We start from the raw sequence: 26,835 nt of genomic DNA, 5'->3' as shown, positions 1-26,835 counted from the left end.
GGTAGATGGGATCACCTTCTAAGTTTAGTGCTGGGTGTTCTTGGACTGGAGCGTTCTCTACAAGAGGGCCTGGAATAGCAGGTTTCAGACAAGAAATATGAAACATGGGGGATATCCGGCTGTGAGGGGGAAGTTCTACTCTGTACGAGCCATCGTTAATATGCCGAAGTACTTTAAATGGGCCAATGTAATGTGGCTGTAATTTCCAACAGGTATTGGGCTCCCTGAGGTTCCTTGTGGATACCCATACTCTGTCACCTGGAGATAAATCTGGATTGTTGCTTCAGTGTTTGTCTGCATATTCCTTGTATTTGGCATTACCGGTTTCTATTCGTTGGTGCACCGCCTTCCATATGGCTTGGCTATGAGAGAACCAGTCCTCCACTGCTTGTACAAGTGCTGGTGCATCGTCCCAGGGGAGCAGGGGTGGTTGGTAGCCAAGTATGCACTTAAAAGGTATTAGTTGCATTGTGGAGTGTTTGAGTGAGTTCTTTGCATACTCAGTCCACAGGAGGAATTGAGACCAGTCCCCCCTGTTTCCTCATACAGAAGATTCTCTAAAAGCATCCAATTTCCTGGTTGGCCCATTCCACTTGGCTGTTAGACTGGGGATGGTACCCAGACGTGAGGCTCACTGAAACTTCTAATTGTTCCATAAAACAGGTCCACAAGCATGAGATAAACTGGGGACCCCGGTTGCTGACTATGTCCTCAGAAATGCCATAGTACCTGAATACTTGTTGGAAGAGCAGTTCAGCTGTTTGGAGTGCCATGGGGATGCCAGGTAACGGGATGAGTTTCAGCACTTTGGAAAATCTGTCAATAGTCACCATGATGGTGGTGTTGCCCAGGGAAGGAGGTAGGTCTGTGATGAAATCGATGGCTAGATGGGACCAGGGTCTTTGAGGTATCGGGAGGGGACAAAGCTTGCCGGCAGGAGGGGTTCTTGGAACCTTTGCCTGGGCACACTCAGAGCAGGAGGTGATGAACTGGTCAATTTCTGTGAGCATGTTCTCCCACCAGTACTTGTTCCTGAGCATTTGATGATTTTCTTGGCTGCCAGGGTCTCCCATGGCGGGAGATGTGTGAGCCCAGGTGATGAGTCGCCCTCAACACAGGTATGTGGCAGTGGGGGCATGGTCAAGCATCGGTCTGTGAATCGAGGGCGGAGTCAGGGAAGGTAAGTGGCAGAATCACTGCACCTGGGAATTAACCTGTGTTTGTGTGTCTTCCCCAGTGACTGCGCCCTATAAGAGGAGAGGGAGAGAGCTCTCCCCAACCTGGACACTTGTATGCGCGTGTGTGTGTGTGTGTGTGTGTGTGTGTGTGTGTGGGAGAGCGAAAGTATAAGACGCTGAAAAGCTCAATAAAAGTTTTTGTGAGAACTCAGTTCTGGCCTGCCGTGCTTCTGTGCTCCACCCACCTTAAACTATTTCTACAGTGGTGCCAAAACCTGGGACGGAGTACAGAAGAGAACAGCCTCATGGAGTCCTCCCCCTTCAAGGACCTGGTCCATGCCCTTGCCATGGCTCAACAGAGCCAGCACCAGGCACTGGTTGCCCTCCAGAAGGAGCAGGAACAATGGTTAGAAGCCCTGGTGTTGGCGCAGCAGGAAGATCGCCAGGTGTTCCGGCACCTGCTCGCGTCAGCGGGGGCATGGACCAGGTCCTTGAAGGGGGAGGACTCCATGAGGCTGTTCTCTTCTGTACTCTGTCCTAGGTTTCAGCACCATTGTAGAAATAGTTTAAGGTGGGTGGAGCACAGAAGCACGGCAGGCCAGAACTGAGTCACCCGGAGGAAACCCACGCGGACACAGGGAGAACATGCAAACTCCACACAGAAAGGCCCTCGCCGGCCCCGGGGCTCGAACCTAGGACCTTCTTGCTGTGAGGCGACAGCGCTAACCACTACACCACCGTGCCGCCGTATTGAAGATGCTACAATATAATAATATTTTACCAATTTTTATTATTATATCTGGCTGACCTAATGTGAAGGCTAGAACTGCTTCTCTCTGGCGAGGCATCTGATGTCAGATGGTACAGTACAGATGACGATGCTACTCGCAACTGGTTTTCCAGGTTTGGGTCAGTCAGTCTTGAGAGGAACTGATTCTTTGCAAGGGTCAGTTTTGAGAAGAACTGCTCACAGCAGCAGGTTGTCCCAAACAGTGATGCAAACTTCAATGCATGTCTCCTCAGAGTGGGAAAATCCTCAGGACGCACATAAAGTTTGTAGAACTCAAGCAGAGGAAGGTTGTTGTATCTAGCTTTGAGCTCATTGTTGCTTTGCAGCTCAATGATTTCGTGCTGTAGGTTGTCAGGCACGCCAGCTGGTTCCACACTGAATGGTGTTGCAAATATGTTCAGATTCTTCTCGTAACTTCTCATCAGCTGGAACCGCTCTCCAAAGGCCTGGAGTAGTTTTGCACACTCCCCAGCATATTCAGATGTCACAGCAGGGTTTTGTTCTTGCAAAGTAGGAAAGTGCACAGTGTTTCCTCTTTCCAGCTGCACTTGCCACAGCTTCAGTTTAGCTTCAAATGATTTCACATTTGAAAACAATGAGCTGAAAAGCTGGTTGGGACCTTGGAGCTTAACATTCAGTTCTGAGAGGTACTTGGTAATGTCCACCATGAAGGCCAAATCACACAGCCACTTGCTATCACTGAGTTCGGTGACTAGTTTGCCCTTCATCTCCATGAACTGCTTTACTTCTTCCCTCAAATTGTAGAAGCATGCAAGCATATCTGCACTACTCAGCCACTGCACCTCACAATGGTAAACCAGGTCTCCATACTCTGACTCAAGATCACTCAGTAGCTCTTTAAACTGGCGGCTGTTAAGTCCTCTGCTTTTAATGAAGTTGATGGTGGAAACAACAGTAGTCATCACATTATTGAGCTTCAGGGAATGTGCACATAGGCTCTCTTGGTGTATAATACAGTGGCACACAACCAACTCATTTGGATCCAGACTGAGATGACTCATACTTCGTTTACACGTAGCCGGGTATTTATGAAAACGGGTATCTTCTCCTCCCCGTACTAGAAAATAATTCCGTTTACACAATGCTCAAAAACAGCCAGGGAAGGCTGTCAAAAACATGTCAAACAAATAGAAAGCCAACCAGAGATCTGAAAGCCAAGGAGGAGGGACCGTCAGATCACAATGCTAAAACTCCGTTTTCCCCATAACACGGAGAAAACTCTGTTTTCCACTATTTACATGCAGGCATGAAAACGGAGTTTTCACAAATCTCCACTTTGCCCGGAGTTTTCAAAAGCAGCCGTTTTCAGTGACTGAAACCACCGTTTACGTGTAAATGATGGGTGCAACCGCATAAATAAATATCCGTTTTTATAGATACCCGGCTACGTGTAAACGGGGTCTCATTTCTTTTTTAACCAACGCAGTCAATCCTTTCTGTGCGCCAACCATGGGTGGGGCTCCGTCTGTAGCCAATCCACTTAGCTTGTCAAACTGCAGGTCGAATTTGTTCATAGCCAAAACAACTCGCTCAAACAAATCCTCACCTTTGGTAGTGCCATGCATAGCTCGCAAAGACAGCATTTCCTCCCGTGTATCAAACTCAGCTGTAATCCCACACACAAAAACGGCGAAATGGGTGGTATTTGTGATGTCTGTTGTCTCGTCGCAGGCTAATGAGAAAAACTGAAAATCCCTCACGGTATCCTTCAGTGCTTTCTCAATGTCTTGTGTCATGTCAGTAATCCGAATGGAGATGGTTCTTCGAGACAAACTGACATTTGGAAACGTTTCACTTTCTCTGGTGTGAGCAGTTCCGCGGCAGCGACAAGGCACTCCTTCACAAACTCCCCTTCTGAATGTGGTTTCAGTTTCTTAGCAATTAGCTCACTTACCACAAAACTAGCCTGTGTAACGTTTTCTTGGTTACCTTGAGGTCTTGTGAATGTTGCTTGTTGGGCGCCCAAACTCCACCAAAGAGCATTAATTTTATCCACACACACTTGTCCTTTCAGCTCGTCCAGCTTGGCATGTTTGGTGTTGTAATGATGCTCCAGATTAGCCTTTTTCATCACTGCAAGGGTGTCCCCACAAACTAAGCAAACTGGCTTGCCTTTTACTTCTACGAAAAAATAATCGTTTGTCCATTTTTCCTGAAAAGCGCGACATTCCGCATCTACCTTGCTCTTCTTCATACTCGCCATGGTGCGTTTTGGTGAAATTGTTACACAGTCTGTCTATGCCCGCTAAATGACGTGACGTGACTGCACATGATTACGATCTGCTCGTGTGGGGTTCAGGACCCTGACCTTGGCCCGGAAAGACAACCACTCAGACAACTTATTTATTTGTGTGTGTGTGTGTGTGTGAGTAATTATGAAATCATCTTGCGGGCCGGATCAAACGTTCTCGCGGGCCGTATACGGCCCAGAGGCCGGACGTTCCCCACCCCTGTCCTAGAAGATGTCCCTGAGCATTCAATGCAGTTTGCTTTGCCTCCTCTGCTGCATCCATGGTAGGCAAAGTGTCCTGTCAGAGTGCAGGCACTTACAGATGTATGTGCAGGGGAGACTGGGGAGAAAATTTCAAATGAAGTCAAATCGCAAAACTTGAAGCGTGGTCAAGAGACAGGCAAGGGTTGGTCGATCGACGAACAGGGTAATATAGAGAAGACAAGTAACATAAACAAAGAGAGATAGCAAGGGTCAGAAATACTAGAATCAGTCAGAGATAGAAAGGTTTGGTATGGACTGGAAAACACAGAACAATACTTCGCATTGAAGGCTTAAGTAGTGTGGCTGATGAGTTGTGAATGAACGACAGCTGCTTTCAATAAGCCAGTGACAGGGGGCACTGTGCTCCTAGGGAGTTGTAGTTCGAAGTGGCCATGTTTGTAGTTTGGCTAGCATGGTTGTTCTCAATGCCTTTACTGACACTCTGCTTATCAGGTGTCATCCACTCGTGATTTGTTGTTTACTGGTGTTCTATTAAAGCTACTTTTTGCCATTTTCAATGGAATAAAAAAGTTCTGAACAGATAAATGAGCTAACTTAAGACGTGTGTGGGGGAGAGTACCTGTTGACCACTCTCATCCAGAACTCCTTTCTTGCACACCTGTAAGGGTCCCACCAAACCAGAGTTGGTGTCACGAATGGGATTTGTAGCGGAGTAATACAAGTATGACAGGCAAGGTGGATCACTGGACGAGGGGCCTTCTGTCACCCGCCATCGGTATGTAAACGTCTGACCTGGTGCCACACTGGCCCCTGCTTTCTGAGAACCTGAAGAGTGACATGTGAGTTTAGTGGCACGTGTGTGTGTGTGTGTGTGTGTGTGTGTGTGTGTGTGTGTGTGTGTGTGTGTGTGTGTAATTTTATTTGGAGTGGAATAAACTAACTGAGTCTTCCAGAGATGTTTTGTTCATCATTACAAGTAGCAGAAATGATCAAATATAGTAGTGTATGTTAAGGTTCTTGACATAAATATTTAAATAAATATCTTATTTGCTCTTCCTAACAGCCAAAATCCTCTTTTATATCAAATGGAAGTTTTTTTTAATCCTCTCATTTGTAATATTTAGCCCTCTGTTGACCACCCCTCATTACTTCTGTTCTAATTCATGTCTAACTGCATGCCATACCCTGCTTTCTTCAAATCACATAAGGCTTTGTATGTCTTACCATCCTGATATATGACTCCTTCGTAAGCTTTGTCATACGACACACCGTGAGGTTGCATACTGAAATTATACTGTGCCTTATTTCGAAATGTCACCTCAATGACATCACCAGGTTCTCCCCTAATGACAGGACCTGTGAAAACACACACAATACAGCTACTGTGTGTTAAAGTATATAGTTCACTGCTGAAAAGTGAAAGCACAACCATCCTGTTACAGTTTAACAGAATAAATCCACTTAAACACCCTTCTTAAAGTTCTACTGAATCACACTGCCACAAAATCTGTTGTCTTGAAGAGGAAAAAAATAAATCATTTGTACAGTATGTAACAGGTACTGATAGGCAATCTACAAATGTATTTAGATCTGAATATTAATCTAATTAAATTATACTGGCACAGACAGAACAAAAATTAGCAATAGTCTTACAATAGTTTATGCATTTGTATTATAGACAATGACAAAGAAGCCCTATCATGTCATGACCTTAATCAAGAATTATAAGGTTTTAGATTTCTATCCATCCCCGTGAGCCACTGAGCTCGAACCCAGAACCTTCTTGCTGTGAGGCAACAGTGCTAACAATTACACCACCATGCCACGGTTTAAGATTTGTTTTGAATGTAGTTGAAAAGCAATTACAATAGAAACAACGAAAAGGAGAAGAAGAAAGAAAGAAGAAACCTTTATTATTTGTCACATGCACACTTCAAGCACAGTGAAATTCATCCTCTGCATTTAACCCATCTGAAGCAGTGAACACATGCGTGCACACACCCAGAGCAGTGGGCAGCCACACCAAAGCGCCCAGGGAGCAGTCAGGGGTTCGGTACCTTGCTCAAGGGCACCTCAGCCCAAGGCCGCCCCACGTTAACCTAACTGCATGTCTTTGGACTGTGGGGGAAACCGGAGCACCCGGAGGAAACCCATGCAGACATGGGGAGAACATGCAAACTCCACACAGAAAGGCCCTCGCCGGCCCCTGGGTTCGAACCCGGAACCTTCTTGCTGTGAGGCGACTGTGCTAACCACTACACCACCGTGCCGCCAATAATATCAAATGATTTCACTCACTACTGTGATTGCCTTGTAAAATATTAATATTATCAGCTTTCGCTTCAAACATGAATGCTTGACATACAGTACATGACTGCAATTTAGTGGTAACCATGCTCGCAGAAAAATGGCATCAAGTCCAGTCTTAGCCCCTTACACTCCACCCAAGGTTCACAGAATTTCAGATACTTCCTGTCCACCATATATACACATTCAACACTCAGTATTTACCCAGAATGCCTAAGTGGTGTTCTGAACCACTTTGCTCGATCTTGGAAGTGAATGCTTCATCATGGTACCCAACGTATCGGACCTTCCAGTACTTTCCTCCCAGCCTTCCATCATTTGTACTGAAGAACTCTTCAGAGTCACTGCAAAGAGAGGAACAATAAGCTACACATATACAGGACATGCTTGCACAAAAGTGTGCAGTGTGTTATTATGTGTGTTAAAATATAGTCCATAGAGTTCCAGTCAGTTTTTCAGTATGTGATCACAGGATATGTTTTTCTTTTTGGTATGTATATTCACCTCTCTGATTCATTTAGTGGTTTATTGGTCAGTCCGTTTTTCCCTGAGGGGGCATAGTCCCAAAGCACCTCTTCTGCAGCAATGTAGTAACGCCTGACATGAACAGGGGGCGCTGTGGGTGCAGTCGCATTGTCACATGAAAGGACCTCATAAAAGCCCTGCATACCTGCTGCTCATGACACATGGACACAAGGGGGCGAACAGTATCAGACAGATGAGTGCTGTGACCTTCTGATGTACACAGGTCAAACTAATCAAAATAACAAAAAAAAAACCCCACTAGTTTGCAAACCAACTAAGAGTCCACAGTATGTGCATCCTTAAAGTGTAACTTCACTACTAGCTCTGAGTCTAACTCCACCCACTGCATCATTTTGGAAAATGCTAAAAAGTGGGCGTGGGGGGAGGGTGTGTGAGGCAGAAGTTGCTCAGTGAGTATCAATTAGCATATTTGAAAATGGGCACGATTTCACAGACTTCCATTCAAAGGTGGGGGCTGGGGGAGCTGGGCCACTCACCTCTGTTTAGACGGCATTAACATTCTTTTTTTTTAATAAAAAAAAATTAATGATGTGGAGAAATACCAAATGGTTGACTCTACATCAGCATCAGCCTTGCAAGTTTCAAGATAATTTGAACTCGTAGATGGTGGTTTGGGGCATTTTCAGCCCATAAAATCCCAATTTCTTTGATAAAAATGGTAATATTTTGTCAATATTAACACCAGCATTGATGTGTTTCATCATAATACAGTCATTGCATTTAGTTTATAGCTCTCTCTCTCTCTCTCTCTCTCTCCAGAATGTACGTATTAGCAACCTAAACTATTGATGCTACTGTATATCCACATCTTTATAAAGAACTAATTTAGGGGTATATTCTTCTGCATGGTTATGTTTTAACAAAAGTCGATTGGTCAATAAGTCTTGAAGTCACTTGGTTATAACAGCAGAACATCAGGCTTCACTCCTTGAGCCAAGAACCAATTCCTGAAAATTTGGAAATTTAAGTTTGTAAATTAATTATTTAATTTCAATGATTAAAAGAGTTCTTTCTCAGGAATTTTGAATAACTAAAACATGTTGATACTCACCTGTTACCTGCCAACAAGCAAGAAAACTAGATTCAGAATGTTTCCAACCATGAAAACTTGGCTTTAGAAATGAAGTACTTTCAAACATTTAAACATCTTCAGAAACCCAGATTGACTCCTTAAACTCAGAGGACTCACACTGGTCATTCTCTTAACTAAATCCATTTCCTATCAATATTTACTGACAGGAAGATGGGTTAAAATGAATAAATGAATAATGCATAATTAAAGTTCAGGTTTAGGAATTAAATACTTGACATATCTCCAGAAACAAAAAAATACCATGCATGTAATCATCAATTTGGCAGCCGAACAACCACTTCCCAGCTGTCATGGGAACCATTTTTGCAGTGACCGAAGTGGCAGGAAATACACTGACAACATCTGTACGGTGACCTTGGTTGAGCAAGGTGTGGCCATGGAAGTGAATGGAGTGAAGATCTATGGTATTTCCAATACCAAGAAGATGCCAAAACACAGGCCTTCCGAGACACACTTCCAGTGTTGGCAAGTTACCATAAACAAAACCATTTATTGCTGGGGGAAAAGAGAAAAACCATCAGAGAAGTGAAAATGTAGAACTGATAATGAAGCCATTATATACCTGCTACGTCTATAATGAAATTCATTTAATACAGTACAATACAAACTATTACACAATTAGATTATGTCCTGACTAAAAAAGGATTCTATATTTAAACTATAAAATTGGAAAGACCCAAAAACTCCAGGCCAAAAAGACACAATTCAAGATAATACAAAGATAATACAAAAAAAAAGTGCATTGGATGCCTGAAATAAAACAGCTACGTACAGTGCAGCCGGTTTGACTCCTGAAAGAGAGGATCCTCGTTCAGAGTCATGTCATCATGACAGTACATCTCAGTATTGTTTTCAAGATACCAGCTCAAATTTTCATCCACTGCACTGAACATCAAGAAAAACTCATGAGGCATGCCAATTTGGTGAAGTGCAGATGGGTCCAGTGCTCCTAAGAGTGAAAATACACACAAAATATACTGATGTGCAAGTTGCAATTGAATATCTTTAATTTCTTAAAAAATACATTATGATAAATACATAATAATTTAAAATCTAAATATTAACACTAGAATATTACCAGAGACAGAGCAAAAATTAGCATTATCTTGACATGAAGCAGAGTTACTATTACAACCCTGATGTTTTATTTTCCTTAAACAGCATGCCCTGAAGTGGTTTAATCCTCTTATATCTCAAGTTAATTAATAAAAGACGCATCATATTTTTTATCCTTTATAGTTACATGTAATGTTGTGGGGGCGGGGCAGATAAGAGCACTTCGCTTGCAATTAATTGCATACAATATTCATGTGTTATTTCTAGAAATTTGAGACATAATTTTATTCAGAGACATCACATTTTTCTCGCTGAACATGTAAATCTTATGAAAGTAATAATGTTACCCTTCCTGCAGATGAGCAGCACTCCAATAAGTCCTGTTGCTATGTCTTTCGGTGCATTTACGTGTGAGTGATACATCGATGTAAGACAGGTGGAGTCAGACTCTTTAGGACCAAACTCTTCTGTCACGTTCCATGTGTACATGTAGGCTTGTCCTGGAGCCACAGCATCATCACTCTTATTCACACCAGACGTACCATCCGGATACCATGCGCCTGGTAAACAGTCAGTGATAATCAAAGAGATCAGGGTTTTAACCAATGATCAGCACTTTATAGGAGTCTACCAGCCTGAGGGTTATATCTCTAAATGGGCCAAAACTAAACAAGTCACAGCGCCTTTGCAAAAGTATTGACACCCCACTGCACCCCACCTCTTGTTGTTTATCTTGTTTTGTTGCATTACAACCTGGAATTAAAATGGATGGGGGGGTACCATTTGATTTACATAACATGCCTACTACTTTAAAGGTGCAAAATATATATTTTTTTAATTGCGACAAAGGATGGGTAAGAAAACCTGGTATTAAACAGGCGTAGATGTGAAATTATTAAATACCGTGAACTTTGATAAACTCTGATGTTGTCGGTTTTGCTTTCAGTATTGGACAAATTAATATAATGGATTTCCTATTTTTATTTCTACGTCAAAGTTATTTTATCTCAGCAGCTCCGTTTCTGATTAAGACATTTGTCTAGCATGTATTTTCACTATTCCCAAACCAGAAGAGAGATATCTCTTCTCTCAGAGCCTGTGTGCGTAGGGCAGGGCATGTGGCAACTCTCTCTCTCTCTCTGTGTGTATGAGAGAGAGAGCTCTCAGACACACACAGTCTCAGCGACAATGGCTGAGTGAGCTAAACATACAGAAGTGTAGTTACACTTCACTAGAATGAATGCTGATAATGCTCGTTGCCACAAGTGCAACAAGTCTTTTGCATGTAACAGTGGAAACATGAACAATCTGTGAAAACATCTGGGGAAAGTCCATCACATACAGATGCTACAAAAGTAACAATAAGAGTACCATTAAAGTACCAGATTGATAACCAGTATCTATAAGAGTAGTAGTACCATTAAAATCTGAACGATACACATCCCTAATTGTGACACAAACAATAAGTAAGACAAAAAAAAAACCCACCAGAAATCTTGAGTGTGCATAAGTATTCAAGATTCCCATGATAGCTAAAAAGTTCAATTTTAGTCTCATCTAACCAGAGAATCTTCTTCCGTGTGTTTGGGGAGTCTGCAACATGTTGTTAGGCAAACCCCAAACACGTTTTTTATTTTTATTTTATTTTTTTCTTTAAGCAATGGCTTTTTTCTGGCCACTCTTCCATAAAGCCCCACTCTGTGGAGAGTATGGATTAAAGTGGTCCAATGGACAGATACTGCCATCTCTGCTGTGGATCTTTGCAGCTCCTTCAGTGTTATCTTTGGTGTCTTTGTTGCATCTTTGATTAATGCCCTCCTTGCTTGGTCTGAGAGTTTTGGTGGACGGCCTTCTCTTGTCAGGTTTGTAGTGGTGCCATATTCTTTCCATTTTGCTATAATGGATTTAATGGTGCTCCCTGGGATATTCAACGTTTGGGATATTTTTTTTGATAACCCAACTCTGATCTAGACTTCTGCACATCTCTGTCTCTGACCTGTTTGGAGAGCTTAGCGGTCTTCATGTTTCTTGCTTAATGGTGTTGCAGAGTCAGGGTCATTCCAGAACAGGCGAATTTGTACTTAGATCATGTGATAGACCATGTGACACTTTGATTCTGCACGGGTGGACCTTAATCAACTTATTATGTGACTTCTGAAGTTAACTGATGGGGCCAAATCTTATTTAGGGATTTCACAGCACTCACAACTTTTCAGTATTCATTCATTCATTCCTTCAAAAATCCAAATTAAGAAAATTCATTTTAATTCCAGGTTGCCATGCAACAAGACAGGAAAAACACCAATTTTTTTTTTTTGGGGGGGGGGGGGGGGTGTTTAATACTTTCACAAGTGAATGAAAGTAAATGAGAATAAAACCCATCCTACCTTCAGAGTCTTTCTTGTAGAGGACTCCATGTGGATGGATTGAATAATGCCGAGATGCAAAGTTCTTCAGATGCACTTTAATGACATCCCCCACTTCTGCACGGATCACAGGTCCAAGGAATCCCAGCCACTGCAATCTAGGCTCCTCAGTGGTGAAAGTCCCATCTGTGTACCGTCTATACAAAGCTTTTTTATACACACTACCAATCCGGTTTTGACTGTTGACCAGATATTTAGAGGCACGCCTAAAAGAGGAAATGAAAGATGACATGAATTATGAACAAAGACAAATGTCTTCCCTATGAGTAACCAACAGTACCTCTATTGCCTAAAAATATGAAAGAAAGTCACTGGAAAACTGTTTTTCCATATTAACAAAAGGCAAGTCTTTTAAGAAATACAGAGGTGCTTGAAAGTTTGTGAACCCTTTAGAATTTTCTATATTTCTGCATAAATATGACCTAAAACATCATCAGATTTTCACACAAGTCATAAAAGTAGATAAAGAGAACCCAGTTAAACAAATGAGACAAAAAATATTATACTTGGTCATTTATTTATTGAGAAAAATGATCCAATGTTACATATCTATGAGTAGCAAAAGTATGTGAACCTTTGCTTTCAGTATCTGGTGTGACCCCCTTGTGCAGCAATAACTGCAACTAAACGTTTGCGGTAACTGTTGATCAGTCCTGCACACCGGCTTGGAGGAATTTTAGCCCATTCCTCTGTACAGAACAGCTTCAACTCTGGGATGTTGGTGGGTTTCCTCACATGAACTGCTCGCTTCAGGTCCTTCCACAACATTTCAATTGGATTAAGGCCAGGACTTTGACTTGTCCATTCCAAAACATTAACTTTATTCTTCTTTAACCATTCTTTGTTAGAACGACTTGTTGTCTTGCTGCATGACCCACCTTCTCTTGAGATTCAGTTCATGGACAGATGTCCCTGTGTTTCCGCTATGTACAATTGGCTGCGGCGGGCCGCCGCACCTTGATTTTTGCTGCCGCACCTTCAGGAATACCCCTAGGAGCTATATGTATTCGACTACATTATCCGTTGCTTGCCCAGTCTTTGCGTTTGGGGCAAAGCGCAGTTCCACTGGCCGAGCTAGCAGTTACTTGATTGGTTTCCACGGGTCGCCGTGGGCTCTGATTGGACAACGTTCCGCCTGGAGCAGCGTAGCCAAGCCAACCTGAGGTAAACTAACTGCTACGCGGCTTCGATTACGTTTTCTTTGCCGATTGTCGGGAGAATTAACGATGAATAATCGAATAATAATTAACATCTTTATATTAAAGTAATCACAATTATTGCTATAATTTATCCCATTAGATTCCATGGCGGCCGGCGTCGGCCGTATTGTATCCCATAGCGGCCGGCGTCGGTGTTTTAATAGGCTATATAGGTGAATGGACGACGCCATCATCCCATTTACAGATAAGCCTAAATACTCTTAAGATCAATATTTCAGACCCTCTTCGATTTATTTTCATAATAAAAACACATCTTTGTAATCAATTATTTTTAGATATTTTAGTTTTACTATAGATCTTGCGGTTTGCGAGCCGTCCTTGGATACAAACCACAGGTTCTATCTGATAGCCTATACACTAAATATCGAAACTTCAGACCCTCTTCGGTGTGTTTTTAGAACCAAAGCCATAACGTTTGTATTTAACTATCTTAGTTTTACTATGAGATGTTCCAGCTCCTTCTTATCCGTAGTCTAACACCGAGTCGATAGTTGGAATTGAGATGAACCGCCATCGTCATTTTACAAGGCTCCGGTGCGTGCTGTTCAAATGGTAGGCTACATCATTTTTGTTGTGGATGAATTGTATTTATACGCTCCATTATAGTGATGACAGTAAACTTGGACATTTAAAAATGGTCCCACGCCACACTTCGCCGTGCTGCTTCATGTTGATTTTTAAGCGATTGACCTATGCTACGGAAGCTCGTAGGTAACTGAAGCCAGGGTACGGCCAAATGTTTGTCCGTGACAGACAGCGAAATTCACTGCTTGAAGACTTGCACTACGCACAACGCAACAACCTATAGGCTATTCATTTTTGTCGATGAACATGAACGTCATTCTTCTTAACGAAATTCTTAATGGTCAATTATCGATTAATCTAGGCTATTGGTTATGTGATGTCCATCCCTAATTCGAGCATACACTGTTGCAGAAAGTACAACACCGACGCGAGTTTTTAAACACAGCCCTTTTTCCGAACGTCAGTGGGTGTGTGTGATCATCTGTGAAATGCCATATCAGATCAGAAATTATCAAAATCACGTTAATTTCAAAATGTCCATGTAAATGTTTTGAAAATATGAACATTTTAGGCAGGTAGCAGTAATCAAGCAGGAGAGCAAAGCAGACTGCCAGAACAGGAAAGAGAATGTGAAAAGAGGGAAGAGAGGGAAGAGAGAGAGGAGAGCAGCCAAAAGAAGGGCAAACACAGGGCCACGGGCTGGGACCCTACATGGGTTGACAAGCCCAGATACAAACCTTGGCTTTACCACACTGACCATGGCAAGTATTCTGTGGCTACTTTAATATCAACCAATTCTGCAACTCGTAGTCTTTGTTGTGTTAATTAGCAATAACAAAAACTAACACTGGTCTTTACCAACAGGAATGTTCTGTCGCTTATGTCGCCAGCATAAGCAGACACCAAAAACTGGCTCTCCAAAGAGGCCTTTTATTGAAGGGGTTAGGTGTGGGGGGAATTTAGTCTCCCTAACTGTTTTCTAAACTGCCTTGCTCTGCAGGTTATGCTTGTTCTTTCAAGACTAGGTTTATTCATTTATTCCCTTACAAAGGGTCATCATTTTAGAGTGTGTTTTGTCAAAAAATTTCTCAGAATGCTCCTGTATCCTCGTACTGGGGTGGGACGTCTGAGCGCAGGTCTTGCCACCGCACCTTCAAACATTTTCTAGGGGAAACACTGTGTCCTGACATTTTCCTTCAGAATTTGCTAGTATAATTCAGAATTCATTGTTCCATCAATGGTGGCAAGCCGTCCTGGCCCAGATGCAGCAAAACGGGCCCAAACCATGATACTACCACCACCATGTTTCACAGATGGGATAAGGTTCTTATGCTGGAATGCCATGTTTTCCTTTCTCCAAACATAACGCTTCTCATTTAAACCAAAAAGTTCTATTTTGGTCTCATCCGTCCACACATTTTTCCTGGAGGCATGTTAAACTAATATTTAGCAAAAATCTTCACGAGCTTCTAAAAGATGTCAGAGTTGTAGTTTATTCTTGGGATTGTAAGAAAATATTTCTGACAGACATAAGACAGATTGTATATTCACCCACTTCTAGCATTAAGAAGTGAACAGTGGCAGGATTGTGAACTTGGGATATGGTTAATAATTTTTCTGCTACAGTTTGAAGCTTATAATTCAGACTTTTTTGCACACTTTTTTCCACAAATATTTTTTATATAACTTGTTGTGATCTTACTGTAAATATGTTAAAACATCCAAAGTTAAAACAGCTGACAAAAGTTGTTTCTAGGCCTTTAAATTTGTTGTAATGTTTAATGCAAAATATGTTCTCAGGAGCTGAGGATTCAAGACTTATCTGTTTAAAACATGGGTCTCCAACCTGTAGCACAACCTGGAGCTACCAGTAGTGCTATATTTGTTTTTGAGTAGGTCACCAGGCATTCATTCACTAGAGCTAGTAGCTCTCAGAGTTTTAAGTTTTAAGGCAAGGCAAGCAGTTCTTTTATTGTAATGCTAAATTTGAAGCTAAAACTTCTTAAGTGAAATAAAACACAAAAGGGATGCAACTTTGTTGTTTTCTTTTTTCTGATTATGTAAAGGTTCACACATACACCTTGAAGATATTAACTGGGGAAAGAAATGAACATTACAAGTCAGTTTGAATTAAATCAACTTGGAATTTAGTCCAATTAACTTAAAGATATTAAGTGCAATAATTATGCAAAACAATTGACCTTGCAAACTATTTTAAGTTAAATCAACTTGAAATTTAATGCATTTAACTTACAGGTGTTAAGTGCAATAATTGTGCAAAGCAGTTGACCTTGCAACAATTTTTAAGTTGAATCAACTTGGCATTTAGTGTATTGTACTAAAAATAAAATTCCAGTCCCCTCAAGCTTTTAAGTTGAATGTACTTAAGTTTTAATCATCTCATCTCATTATCTCTAGCTGCTTTATCCTATTCTACAGGGTCGCAGGCAAGCTGGAGCCTATCCCAGCTGACTACGGGTGAAAGGCGGGGTACACCCTGGACAAGTCGCCAGGTCATCACAGGGCTGACACATAGACACAGACAACCATTCACACTCACATTCACACCTACGGTCAATTTAGAGTCACCAGTTAACCTAACCTGCATGTCTTTGGACTGTGGGGGAAACCGGAGCACCCGGAGGAAACCCACGCGGACACGGGGAGAACATGCAAACTCCGCACAGAAAGGCCCTCGTCGGCCACAGGGCTCGAACCCGGACCTTCTTGCTGTGAGGCGACAGCGCTAACCACTACACCACTGTGCCGCCCCAAGTTTTAATCATATACATTACTTAAATTTTTTAAGGCAACCAGTTTCCTCAATTTTTTTTTGAAGTAAATTCAACTTATCCATGGTAAGAGTGTATGTGTCAGCCCTGCGATGACCTCGTGACTTGTCCAGGGTGTACCCTGCCTCTCGCCCATAGTCAGCTGGGATAGGCTCCAGCTTGCCCGCGACCCTGTAGAACAGGATAAGCAGCTACAGATAATGGATGGATGGATGGGTCATATCACATCAAATATTGACTTTGACTTTGTTTCATTTATCATGCCTTACTGCTGTTTATAGTATTTTATTTTTAATGTTGAAACATTTAATTTCATTATTTTTAAGAAATGAATTACTGTCAGAACATGACACCACAGGAATGATATGGCCTGTTGTAATGGTGTTTGAAAGAATCCTTGTCATGTTTCTCCGAACTTTGTGTTAGCTATTATATATTATTTTTTTTTTGCGGTCCGGTTTCCATCAAATCCTGCGCTCTGATTGGCTGGCGAGCGGGTCTGTATCCTACGGTACGGACCCCAGTTACCATTCACACCTACGGTCAATTTAGAGTCACCAGTTAACCTAACCTGCATGTCTTTGGACTGTGGGGGAAACTGGAGCACCCGGAGGAAACCCACTCAGACAACATGCAAACTCTGCACAGAAAGGCCCTTGCCGGCCATGGGGCTCGAACTCGGACCTTCTTGCTGTGAGGTGACAGCGCTAACCACTACACCACCGTGCTACCTGGCTGAATCCTGAATGACTCAATTTTGTATAAATAGGGGACTACATAGGTGGCAAAATGTAGTGTTTTTCCTGCCATGGAAGTGCACTTGTATACTGAGGAGGAAGCAATTTGCATTACAGCCGTGAATGAGGATTCAAAATGGTGGCTCGCCTCGGGTTTCCCTTTCGGGCGCTCTCGTTTTCTGTTAAAATTTGGTAAAGAAAAAAAATATATTATTTACCAGCTTAAGGTCGGTCCGTATGGTGAAATCTCCCAGCTGGTAAATAACATGTATTTATTTAATGACACAATATATTTAATAAGGGGATGATTTATATCTCACAGCTTAGTATTTATCTAGCTAACAAAATCAGTTATAACCAGTTAACTAGTTAATATTAGTGTGAAGCAAATGTCATATACTCAAGTAACACAAATCACAATTTAATCCTTTTCTCCACGGCAAAACCTCTCTTGAAACGTATTTATTTATTCATTTATTTTAAAATAAACTTTCAGTTGGTGTCTTACTGATTTGATTGAATGGGTGAATGGTACGGTCCATTGTAGGGGTGCCAAAAATGTAATTTACATTGCTTTCTGATTCTTTTGGACAAACTGTCACAGCGAAGTATCAACTATTAAAACATTCTTTTACACACACACACACACATTATATATATATATATGAGTGATTCCACGCTTATGGGTACTGAAATGGGGACATGAACTTATTCACCTAAAACCATTTCTTTTTTTACCATCAGATCACAAAACATGTAATCTTTAATGAATGATATGTTAAAAGATAACTTTAATTTTCTGAGATGTAATAAAAACATATTTATATGCCAAAGTCAAGCCTATGAGTTCCAAAATGATGTCTGTTACATTACTTCTGTTACGATTGTCCATCTCGCGTCTGTTACAAATTAATTACAATCTAGCTATATACCATGTTAATCTTATTGAAAGAATGTGTATGTTTATTCTACTACACATGTTTATTAATTATATTTGCTAAAACATCACCTTCCTATGTTTCAAAAAGTAATTCTACATTGTTAAAATTGAGAATATATATGTCCACAACACTTCTGTTACGTTCTGACTTTGGCATATAAATATGTTTTTATTACATCTCAGAAAATTAAAGTTATCTTTTAACATATCATTCATTAAAGATTACATGTTTTGTGACCTGATGGTAAAAAAAAGAAATGGTTTTAGGTGAATTTTTTAAAATAAGTTCATGTCCCCATTTCAGTACCCATAAGCGTGGAATTACTCATATATATATATATATATATATATATATATATATATATTAGGGTTGGGCGGTATCCAAATTTTGATACCTTTAAACTGTCTCTGTGTTTTCCCGGGGTATACGGTATTACCGAGAAAAAAATATTTTTGTTTCGGCCTACTGTGTAACGTGCGCCTATACCGGCGGACCTTGTCCAGACCTGCGCCTATGCCTCAAATGTACTATTTAAAAGCAGCATAGCGAATTATGTGCATTGTGGTATGGATTAAGCAGCAAAGCGAATTTTGTGCATTGATGAATGGATTAAGAGATATTTCAAAGCATCACGCAACTCTTCCTTCATCTTGAAAATAGCATTCAACTGTCGTTTACACATGTCTGCGTTGAAACGCCATTTGCAGCACTATTTCACCTACTCCATCAAAAAAAAGTACACGATGAGCAGGATCATATCCTTTCAAGCATGGGAAATAAAAAAAAGAAAAAGAATCAACCAACACCCAAGTCCGTTTAGACTGCGCGATAAACCATATTCTTCAGCGCAAATGAGGCGAACCTAATTCAAATGCGCAGTAGCTGCACAAGGCAAAATCATATGGGCCCACGTCATGCCATGGCGGGGAAATTAATAATCAAATGGCCTTACCTTGCTTAAAACGTTGTCTTGATCACATAACTCCTTACAATTATTCCACTTAAATCCATACGGTTTAACACACCCAACAAAGATAGCAAGCGCATTGCTAATTCCCACCAGAAACCTAACAGTTTACGCTACGATGTTTTCTTCCGTTTCTTCAGTAGATGACATTTCAAACGTTTATTACCCACATCCCAAATGTCATACGTTATATTATTTTACCTTGTTGTTACTCATGTAACCTACTCAAAACACAACTCATTGGAGAGATCTCGTGGAAGTGGAGTACCCCAGGCTATGGTGTGCCTAAGGCTGCTGGGCCATAGAAGGTTCACGCTGCATGCTGCACGCTACACGTTCACGTGAAGAACCGGACCCTGGGCCATTAAACTTCATGCTTGGATGTTCACGTGTTGCGTCTGTTCTACTTTGACCGAGTAATACAACAATAACCAACAATATGGACTCTTCGGATGACGACGATTGCCTCATTCTGCTTTTACTGAGACAGAGGAAGAGAAAAAGGAACAGAATTTGGAGCCGAGAACACTTCCTTTTGAGAGAAACCCGTGGTGAATTTCACCGAACATTCTATAATCTGCTTGACAATCCCGATGAAGAACTATTTTTCAATTATACCATTCAATTATATTTTTTCTGAAGTTTTCCCCTGAAAGCATAGAGTTATCTCCCTAGACCCGTTCTGATTGGCTGGCGCGGCGGTGACCGCATGCATTGACTGGAATTTCCATCTTCATGCCTAGAAAAAAGTGTGCATGTTCATTTCACGCTTCACGCGTGAAGTGTGCAGCGTGCAACGTGAACGCCGTTCTATGGCCCAGAGCAAGTCATGCTACGTTTGTCCACTTTTCTTTACACGCGTGTAGCGTGTAGTGTGCAGCATGCAGCGTGCAGCGTGAACCTTCTATGGCCCAGCTGCCTTAGGGGACATATTAGATTTTTTTCGATTTTGCGCGGTCATTTACATTATTGCTGGCTCTTCCTTTTCGTTTGGTTTGAAACCAAAATACTGCCACACTGCCGATGTTGTATTTTTTTTTTTTTTGCCACTAACTCGTTATCTTGACTTGCCATCTTTCAACCGCGGTCTCAGTCTCTTAAGAAGCTTTCTGTCAGACTCCAAATGTCACGCAGGGTTGCCATGGTAACGACATAAACAACCCTGCACGCGATGAGAACTTCTTTAGGAAATTGATAGAATTAGTGAAAATACGATCACACAGTTATTCGGGATGATCTTCAATTTATTATTTTATATTATGACCTCATGTACTCCATATTTATTTAGATATTATATATTTTTTTAAAATGACGGTAATGAGACCGATACCGTTGGTACTTTTGGATACCTCGGGATACCTTCTTACCGTAATACCGCCCAACCCTAATATATATATATGTGTATATATATATATATATATATATATATATATATATATATATAAAAGCTTTTAAGTCACGTATAGTGAATCCTAAGCCTTAAGTTTATATATATATACACACACACACACACACACACACACACACACATGGGCGGCACGGTGGTGTAGTGGTTAGCGCTGTCGCCTCACAGCAAGAAGGTCTGGGTTCAAGCCCCATGGCTGGCGAGGGCCTTTCTGTGTGGAGTTTGCATGTTCTCCCCGTGCCCGCGTGGGTTTCCTCCGGGTGCTCCGGTTTCCCCCACAGTCCAAAGACATGCAGGTTAGGTTAACTGGTGACTCTAAATTGAGCGTAGGTGTGAATGTGAGTGTGAATGGTTGTCTGTGTCTATGTGTCAGCCCTGTGATGACCTGGCGACTTGTCCAGGGTGTACCCCGCCTTTCGCCTGTAGTCAGCTGGGATAGGCTCCAGCTTGCCTGCGACCCTGTAGAACAGGATAAAGCAGCTAGAGATAATGAGATGAGATGATATATACAGGGGGCTGCAAAAGTAGGTATACAGTATACAGTAATGAAAAACAAATTCTAGTATTAAATTAAACCTAGCACCACTATTATCATACTATACTGGTAATACTGAAATAATCCTTACTGTTTATCTACTTTTGCAGCCCCGTGTGTGTGTGTGTGTGTGTGTGTATAAACTTAAGGCTTTGGATTCACTGTATGTGAGATAATGTGAGTTAGACCCCGCCCCAGTGCAGTTTATCACCCCACCCTGAGTCGGCTATCAGTGTAATAAATAGTGTATAATAATGGCTGATTATATAGCTTATTATTCTCTCATAAAGCGAGAAGACCATGTTTAACTTACTCGTCATGCTTGATATCAAGGCCACTGATGAGATTTCGTTCGGTGGGAGCGTAATTCCAGTATTCCTCACGGATCCCAATGTAGTATGTCCTGATGACGGATTCGCTCAAATGTAAGAGAGTCAGAAGCGCGAAACAAAAAGTCCAGGTTGTTGTCATTGTACAAGACTTGTCCTGTGTCCGAGAAAAATAAGCCCCGCAGAAATAAACACGACCAAAAACCCAGCGGCTAATCCGTGCTTCTCCTCCAAGTGAAACCGAAAGCTCTTGCAGGTGCCCGCTTCAGGAATTTTGTCGGGATTCCAGTCAAATTCTTCCGCATCAAACGCTGCTAAATTAAAGGTTCCTGCCGCAGATTTAATTTACTCTAAACCAGGGGTTTTCAAAGTGTGTCAGCCCCCCCTCAGAGAGCAAATAAACAACAGCGCCCCCTTACAATTTTTGTTGTTGCTATACTTAATGTTCCATTCGTATTTAAAAAAAAAGGTTGTTGTACACATTATTTTTTTATTTTACACATTTTAAACATCTGTGCTTTTTTAAAACATTTTTTACACATTTTAAACATCTGCTTTTTAAAAAACATCTTGTTTTACACATTTTAAACATCTGTGCTTTTTTTTTAAACATCTTGTTTTACGGCGGCACGGTGGTGTAGTGGTTAGCGCTGTCGCCTCACAGCAAAAAGGTCCTGGGTTCGAGCCCCGGGGCCGGCGAGGGCCTTTCTGTGTGGAGTTCGCATGTTCTCTGTGTGGGTTTCCTCCGGGTGCTCCGGTTTCCCCCACAGTCCAAAGACATGCAGGTTAGGTTAACTGGTGACTCTAAGGCCGAATCCCATTTCACCCCTTGGACCTGGCCCTTCCCCTCCATTTTGCGCGTTCACGTGAAGGGGTAGGGGTATCCCAATCCCAGTTAACGCGGAGGGGTAGGGGAAGGGGGAGGGCTTCTGTATCCCTCCAAACGGAGATTTTCCTGGAGCTGACTCCGAACGAAGGGGTTTGAGTGATTTCCCACAATGCCATGCGGATTTCAGCGAGATTTCATGCGGATTTCAGAAAGATGGCAGTTCCCGCGGCGAAAGATTGTCATAAATGTATTTTCTCCATTATTTACGTGTTTTAAGTTGTTATCCAGAGGAAACACGCCGCTTGATTCGCTTTCGAGCTGAGAATGAGCAGCGATTTCTGAAATCCAAGCTGCTGCTAAAAAGCTTTGGGAGTGAGTATTGTTTTCGGTTGCTTGACTGCGTACGTTTTGTTCTGTTATTCTCGCTTTTATTGTTTACATGAGTGTTCTGACACCTCATTCTGTCGGATGTGGTGCACGAAGCGCCAAAGATATCCCATTCAGTGGTGTTAGTTAACAAATCACACCCTGCCAGCAGAGATTTCTGGCTCTGACTGTAGCGGCTGGTCGCAGCCAATGACGCGTCGCGTTTTGCTAACGTAAACGCTGACGGAGGTACGCGATGACGTATGCGATCGTTGAAGGGCTATCCCAATACGTAAGGGTTGAATTTCAAGCCCTATCCCTTGTAGCTCAGTTTCAAGGGGAAGGGCCAAGGGGAAGGCGGAGGGGAAGGCGGAGGGGAAGGGGTAGAAATTAGAATTGGGATTGGGCCTAAATTGACCGTAGGTGTGAATGTGAGTGTGAATGGTTGTCTGTGTCTATGTGTCAGCCCTGTGATGACCTGGCGACTTGTCCAGGGTGTACCCCGCCTTTCGCCCGTAGTCAGCTGGGATAGGCTCCAGCTTGCCTGCGACCCTGTAGAAGGATAAAGCGGCTAGAGATAATGAGATGAGATGAGATGAGATCTTGTTTTACACATTTTAAACATCTCATAGCATCGTTAGCTAGCACCTCTTGGCAGACAACACACTGCGGCAGTGGAGCATCTTCAGATCCAGTCCATGAAAATCCAAACTTTAAATAATCGTGGTCATACTTCCTTCTTTTTTTGCTTGGCCCAGATTCTGTCTCTTCACTCACTGTAGCTTTAGGTACTAAAAATCGATCCATTTTATCTCTGGCAAAAGGCTAGCTGAAGTTCGCTAAATGTCCGCATTAGTAACTTATTCTGGTTTATTTTTCCTCACGTTGCGCCCCCCTGAAGAACTCTGGCGCCCCCTAGGGGAGGCGCGCCCCACACTTTGAAAAGCCCTGGTCTAAAGTTTTACTCAAGCACATCTCTGTGGACTGTATTTACAAACCCATAACGTTTGATAATATTTTGTTAATGTTGCCTTGTATCCTGTTTTGTACTATCTGTGGTAACAGCTAAGCTGAAACGACTAAAAGCCTCTGTTTATGCATGAATAATAAAGATACACCATACAGGCAAAAATTTGTTGACACCTGACCATTACACCAGTTACTCAGAGGCGATTCTAGAGTCTATTGTGGCCCCAAGCAAAAATTTCCAGGGAACCCTTCTGACCAGTGTTCATCACAAATATGTTATAAATAATCTGACACCAACGAAAAATGTATGAAACCAAAGCTTTTTAAATTCCAAATGTTTAAATACAATGGTAAGGAACAATAAAAACAATAAAAAACAAAATAAATAAGCCCTCAGGCCCCGAGTCTTGGGGGGCCCCTGGGCCAGGGGGCCCCAAGCAGTTGCCTGCCTTGCCTGTTCACAAGCTGCGTGTCTGCAGTTACTAGTGCTTTCACCAAACTGTTTCCACAAAGCTGAAAGAACTCACTTATAGGGGAGAGCGGGGAGAATTGGGACAGGGGAGACTTGGGACAGTTTGTTTTATCCCATAGATTAATTTCAACCAATCAGGTTTTAGATTCCTTCAGAAGTTAGATGTTGCCCCTGAGAGTAACCTACTTCCTTTGGAGCCATGAAGCTGGACACTGCAGTAAGGTTTGTGCAGTTCAATATTTATATAAACCAAAACTTGTATTTTCTACTTCACCTCCATCTCCATTCTGTGGTGGTGAATTGGGGATTTGTTAGGAATCACATTATGTAGCCTAGAGCAGCCTTTCTCAACCAGGGTGCCGCGGCACCCTGGGGTGCCGTCTGGCTTCGTTAGGGGTGCCGTCAAAAAATTATATATTCTAACATTGAAATACAACCCCGATTCCAAAAAAGTTGGGACAAAGTAGAAATTGTAAATAAAAATGGAATGCAATTATGTGGAAGTTTCAAAATTCCATATTTTATTCAGAATAGAACATAGATGACATATCAAATGTTTAAACTGAGAAAATGTATCATTTAAAGAGAAAAATTAGGTGATTTCAAATTTCATGACAACAACACATCTCAAAAAAGTTGGGACAAGGCCATGTTTACCACTGTGAGACATCCCCTTTTCTCTTTACAACAGTCTGTAAACGTCTGGGGACTGAGGAGACAAGTTGCTCAAGTTTAGGGATAGGAATGTTAACCCATTCTTGTCTAATGTAGGATTCTAGTTGCTCAACTGTCTTAGGTCTTTTTTGTCGTATCTTCTGTTTTATGATGCACCAAAAGTTTTCTATGGGTGAAAGATCTGGACTGCAGGCTGGCCAGTTCAGTACCCGGACCCTTCTTCTACACAGCCATGATGCAGTAATTGATGCAGTATGTGGTTTGGCATTGTCATGTTAGAAAATGCAATGTTTTCCCTGAAAGAGACTTCATCTGGATGGGAGCATATGTTGCTCTTGAACCTGGATATACCTTTCAGCATTGATGGTGTCTTTCCAGATGTGTAAGCTGCCCATGCCACACGCACTAATGCAACCCCATACCATCAGAGATGCAGACTTCTGAACTGAGCGCTGATAACTTGGGTTGTCCTTCTCCCCTTTAGTCCGAATGACACGGCGTCCCTGATTTCCATAAAGAACTTCAAATTTTGATTCGTCTGACCACAGAACAGTTTTCCACTTTGCCACAGTCCATTTTAAATGAGCCTTGGCCCAGAGAAGACGTCTGCGCTTCTGGATCATGTTTAGATACGGCTTCTTCTTTGAACTATAGAGTTTTAGCTGGCAACGGCAGATGGCACGGTGAATTGTGTTCACAGAAAATGTTCTCTGGAAATATTCCTGAGCCCATTTTGTGATTTCCAGTACAGAAGCATGCCTGTATGTGACGCAGGTGCTGTCTAAGGGCCCGAAGATCACGGGCACCCAGTATGGTTTTCCGGCCTTGACCCTTACGCACAGAGATTCTTCCAGATTCTCTGAATTTTTTGATGATATTATGCACTGTAGATGATGATATGTTCAAACTCTTTGTAATTTTACACTGTCGAACTCCTTTCTGATATTGCTCCACTATTTGTCGGCGCAGAATTAGGGGGATTGGTGTTCCTCTTCCCATCTTTACTTCTGAGAGTCGCTGCCACTCCAAGATGCTCTTTTTATACCCAGTCATGTTAATGACCTATTGCCAATTGACCTAATGAGTTGCAATTTGGTCCTCCAGCTGTTCCTTTTTTGTACCTTTAACTTTTCCAGCCTCTTATTGCCCCTGTCCCAACTTTTTTGAGATGTGTTGCTGTCATGAAATTTCAAATGAGCCAATATTTGGCACGAAATTTCAAAATGTCTCACTTTTGACATTTGATATGTTGTCTATGTTCTATTGTGAATACAATATCAGTTTTTAAGATTTGTAAATTATTGCATTCCGTTTTTATTTACAATTTGTACTTTGTCCCAACTTTTTTGGAATCGGGGTTGTAAATAAAACTAGACCGGACAATTCCCCAGGGGAAATTGTGAGAGGATGCAGTGCGCGAAGCAATCCGGTCACGCATGTTTGCTGGCCGGGAATGTGTGACGTGCAATGATTGTGTGTGCTTGAGACAGCAGCCCCCCCCCGTCATTCACTGCTCCCAGTCGGCATGGCGACGGGCCTGAGAAAGCACAGACTGACACACAATCCTGTCAATTTTTGGCTGATTTTTGCTCAGGATCAGGCCTCGAACAATAACAAATAACTCGACACCGAAAGCAGCTATTCACAAAATTCTTTCACAGTGAGCGCTAGAAGGGTCTCCTGAATAAACTGATGTAATTTTTTGTCTGTAGTCTTAAAAATGAGGACAGTAGACCGACTTAAAAATGACTGACTTTTCTGTCACGTTTATAATGGGTGTCAATGAGCTAAGACACACAAGGTCTTGAATTTTGTGCTGTGTTTTACGAAGGACCAGGCCTCGAACAATGACAAATAACTCGACAACGGAAGCAGCTATTCACAAAATTCTTTCACAGTGAGCGCTAGAAGGGTCTCCTGAATAAAATGATGTATTTTTTTGTCTGTAGTCTTAAAAATAACGACACTAGAGCGATTTAAAAACGAGTGACTTTTCTCTCACGTTTATAATGGGTGTCAATGAAGCCTGTCAGCTGCCCTGTCCTCAGTTTGACGCTTGTCATTCAAAAACTGTAAATCCTATCGTTTAGGTAGACACATTGTGTGAATCAGGACAAGTTTTCCTACTACTTTTGAGAAAATCATGTCTGTAGAGTGAAATTTGTGGCTGAAAACACAGTTTAAGCGAGAAAGTTTGAGCT

At 41.9% G+C, this 26,835-nt stretch overlaps 1 protein-coding gene across 3 annotated transcripts in view; it reads right to left on the bottom strand.

Moving 5' to 3' along the window:
• The window catches only part of LOC132867165 (ferroxidase HEPHL1-like), a 54,370-nt gene extending 32,731 nt beyond the window's left edge, over positions 1-21,639 (bottom strand). For 2 of the 3 annotated variants that reach the window (XM_060899935.1, XM_060899933.1), the window contains exons 1-9: positions 21,308-21,639; positions 11,834-12,078; positions 9,794-10,006; positions 9,163-9,339; positions 8,631-8,885; positions 7,256-7,424; positions 6,956-7,095; positions 5,669-5,800; positions 5,064-5,269 (exon numbers count right to left, since the gene is read on the bottom strand). In XM_060899935.1, the coding sequence (XP_060755918.1) occupies positions 5,064-5,269; positions 5,669-5,800; positions 6,956-7,095; positions 7,256-7,424; positions 8,631-8,885; positions 9,163-9,339; positions 9,794-10,006; positions 11,834-12,078; positions 21,308-21,465 (1,695 nt within the window). In that variant the 5' untranslated portion in view covers positions 21,466-21,639. The remainder of the gene's footprint in view (positions 1-5,063; positions 5,270-5,668; positions 5,801-6,955; positions 7,096-7,255; positions 7,425-8,630; positions 8,886-9,162; positions 9,340-9,793; positions 10,007-11,833; positions 12,079-21,307) is intronic. The other variant, XM_060899934.1, reaches the window with a different exon arrangement.
• Between the last annotated feature and the right edge of the window lie 5,196 nt (positions 21,640-26,835).

This window comes from Neoarius graeffei, chromosome 19 (genome assembly GCF_027579695.1).
Source record: "Neoarius graeffei isolate fNeoGra1 chromosome 19, fNeoGra1.pri, whole genome shotgun sequence".
Lineage (NCBI taxonomy): Eukaryota > Metazoa > Chordata > Actinopteri > Siluriformes > Ariidae > Neoarius > Neoarius graeffei.
Note: the sequence above shows the minus strand (reverse complement) of the source record. Positions and strands in the feature narration are given on the sequence as shown.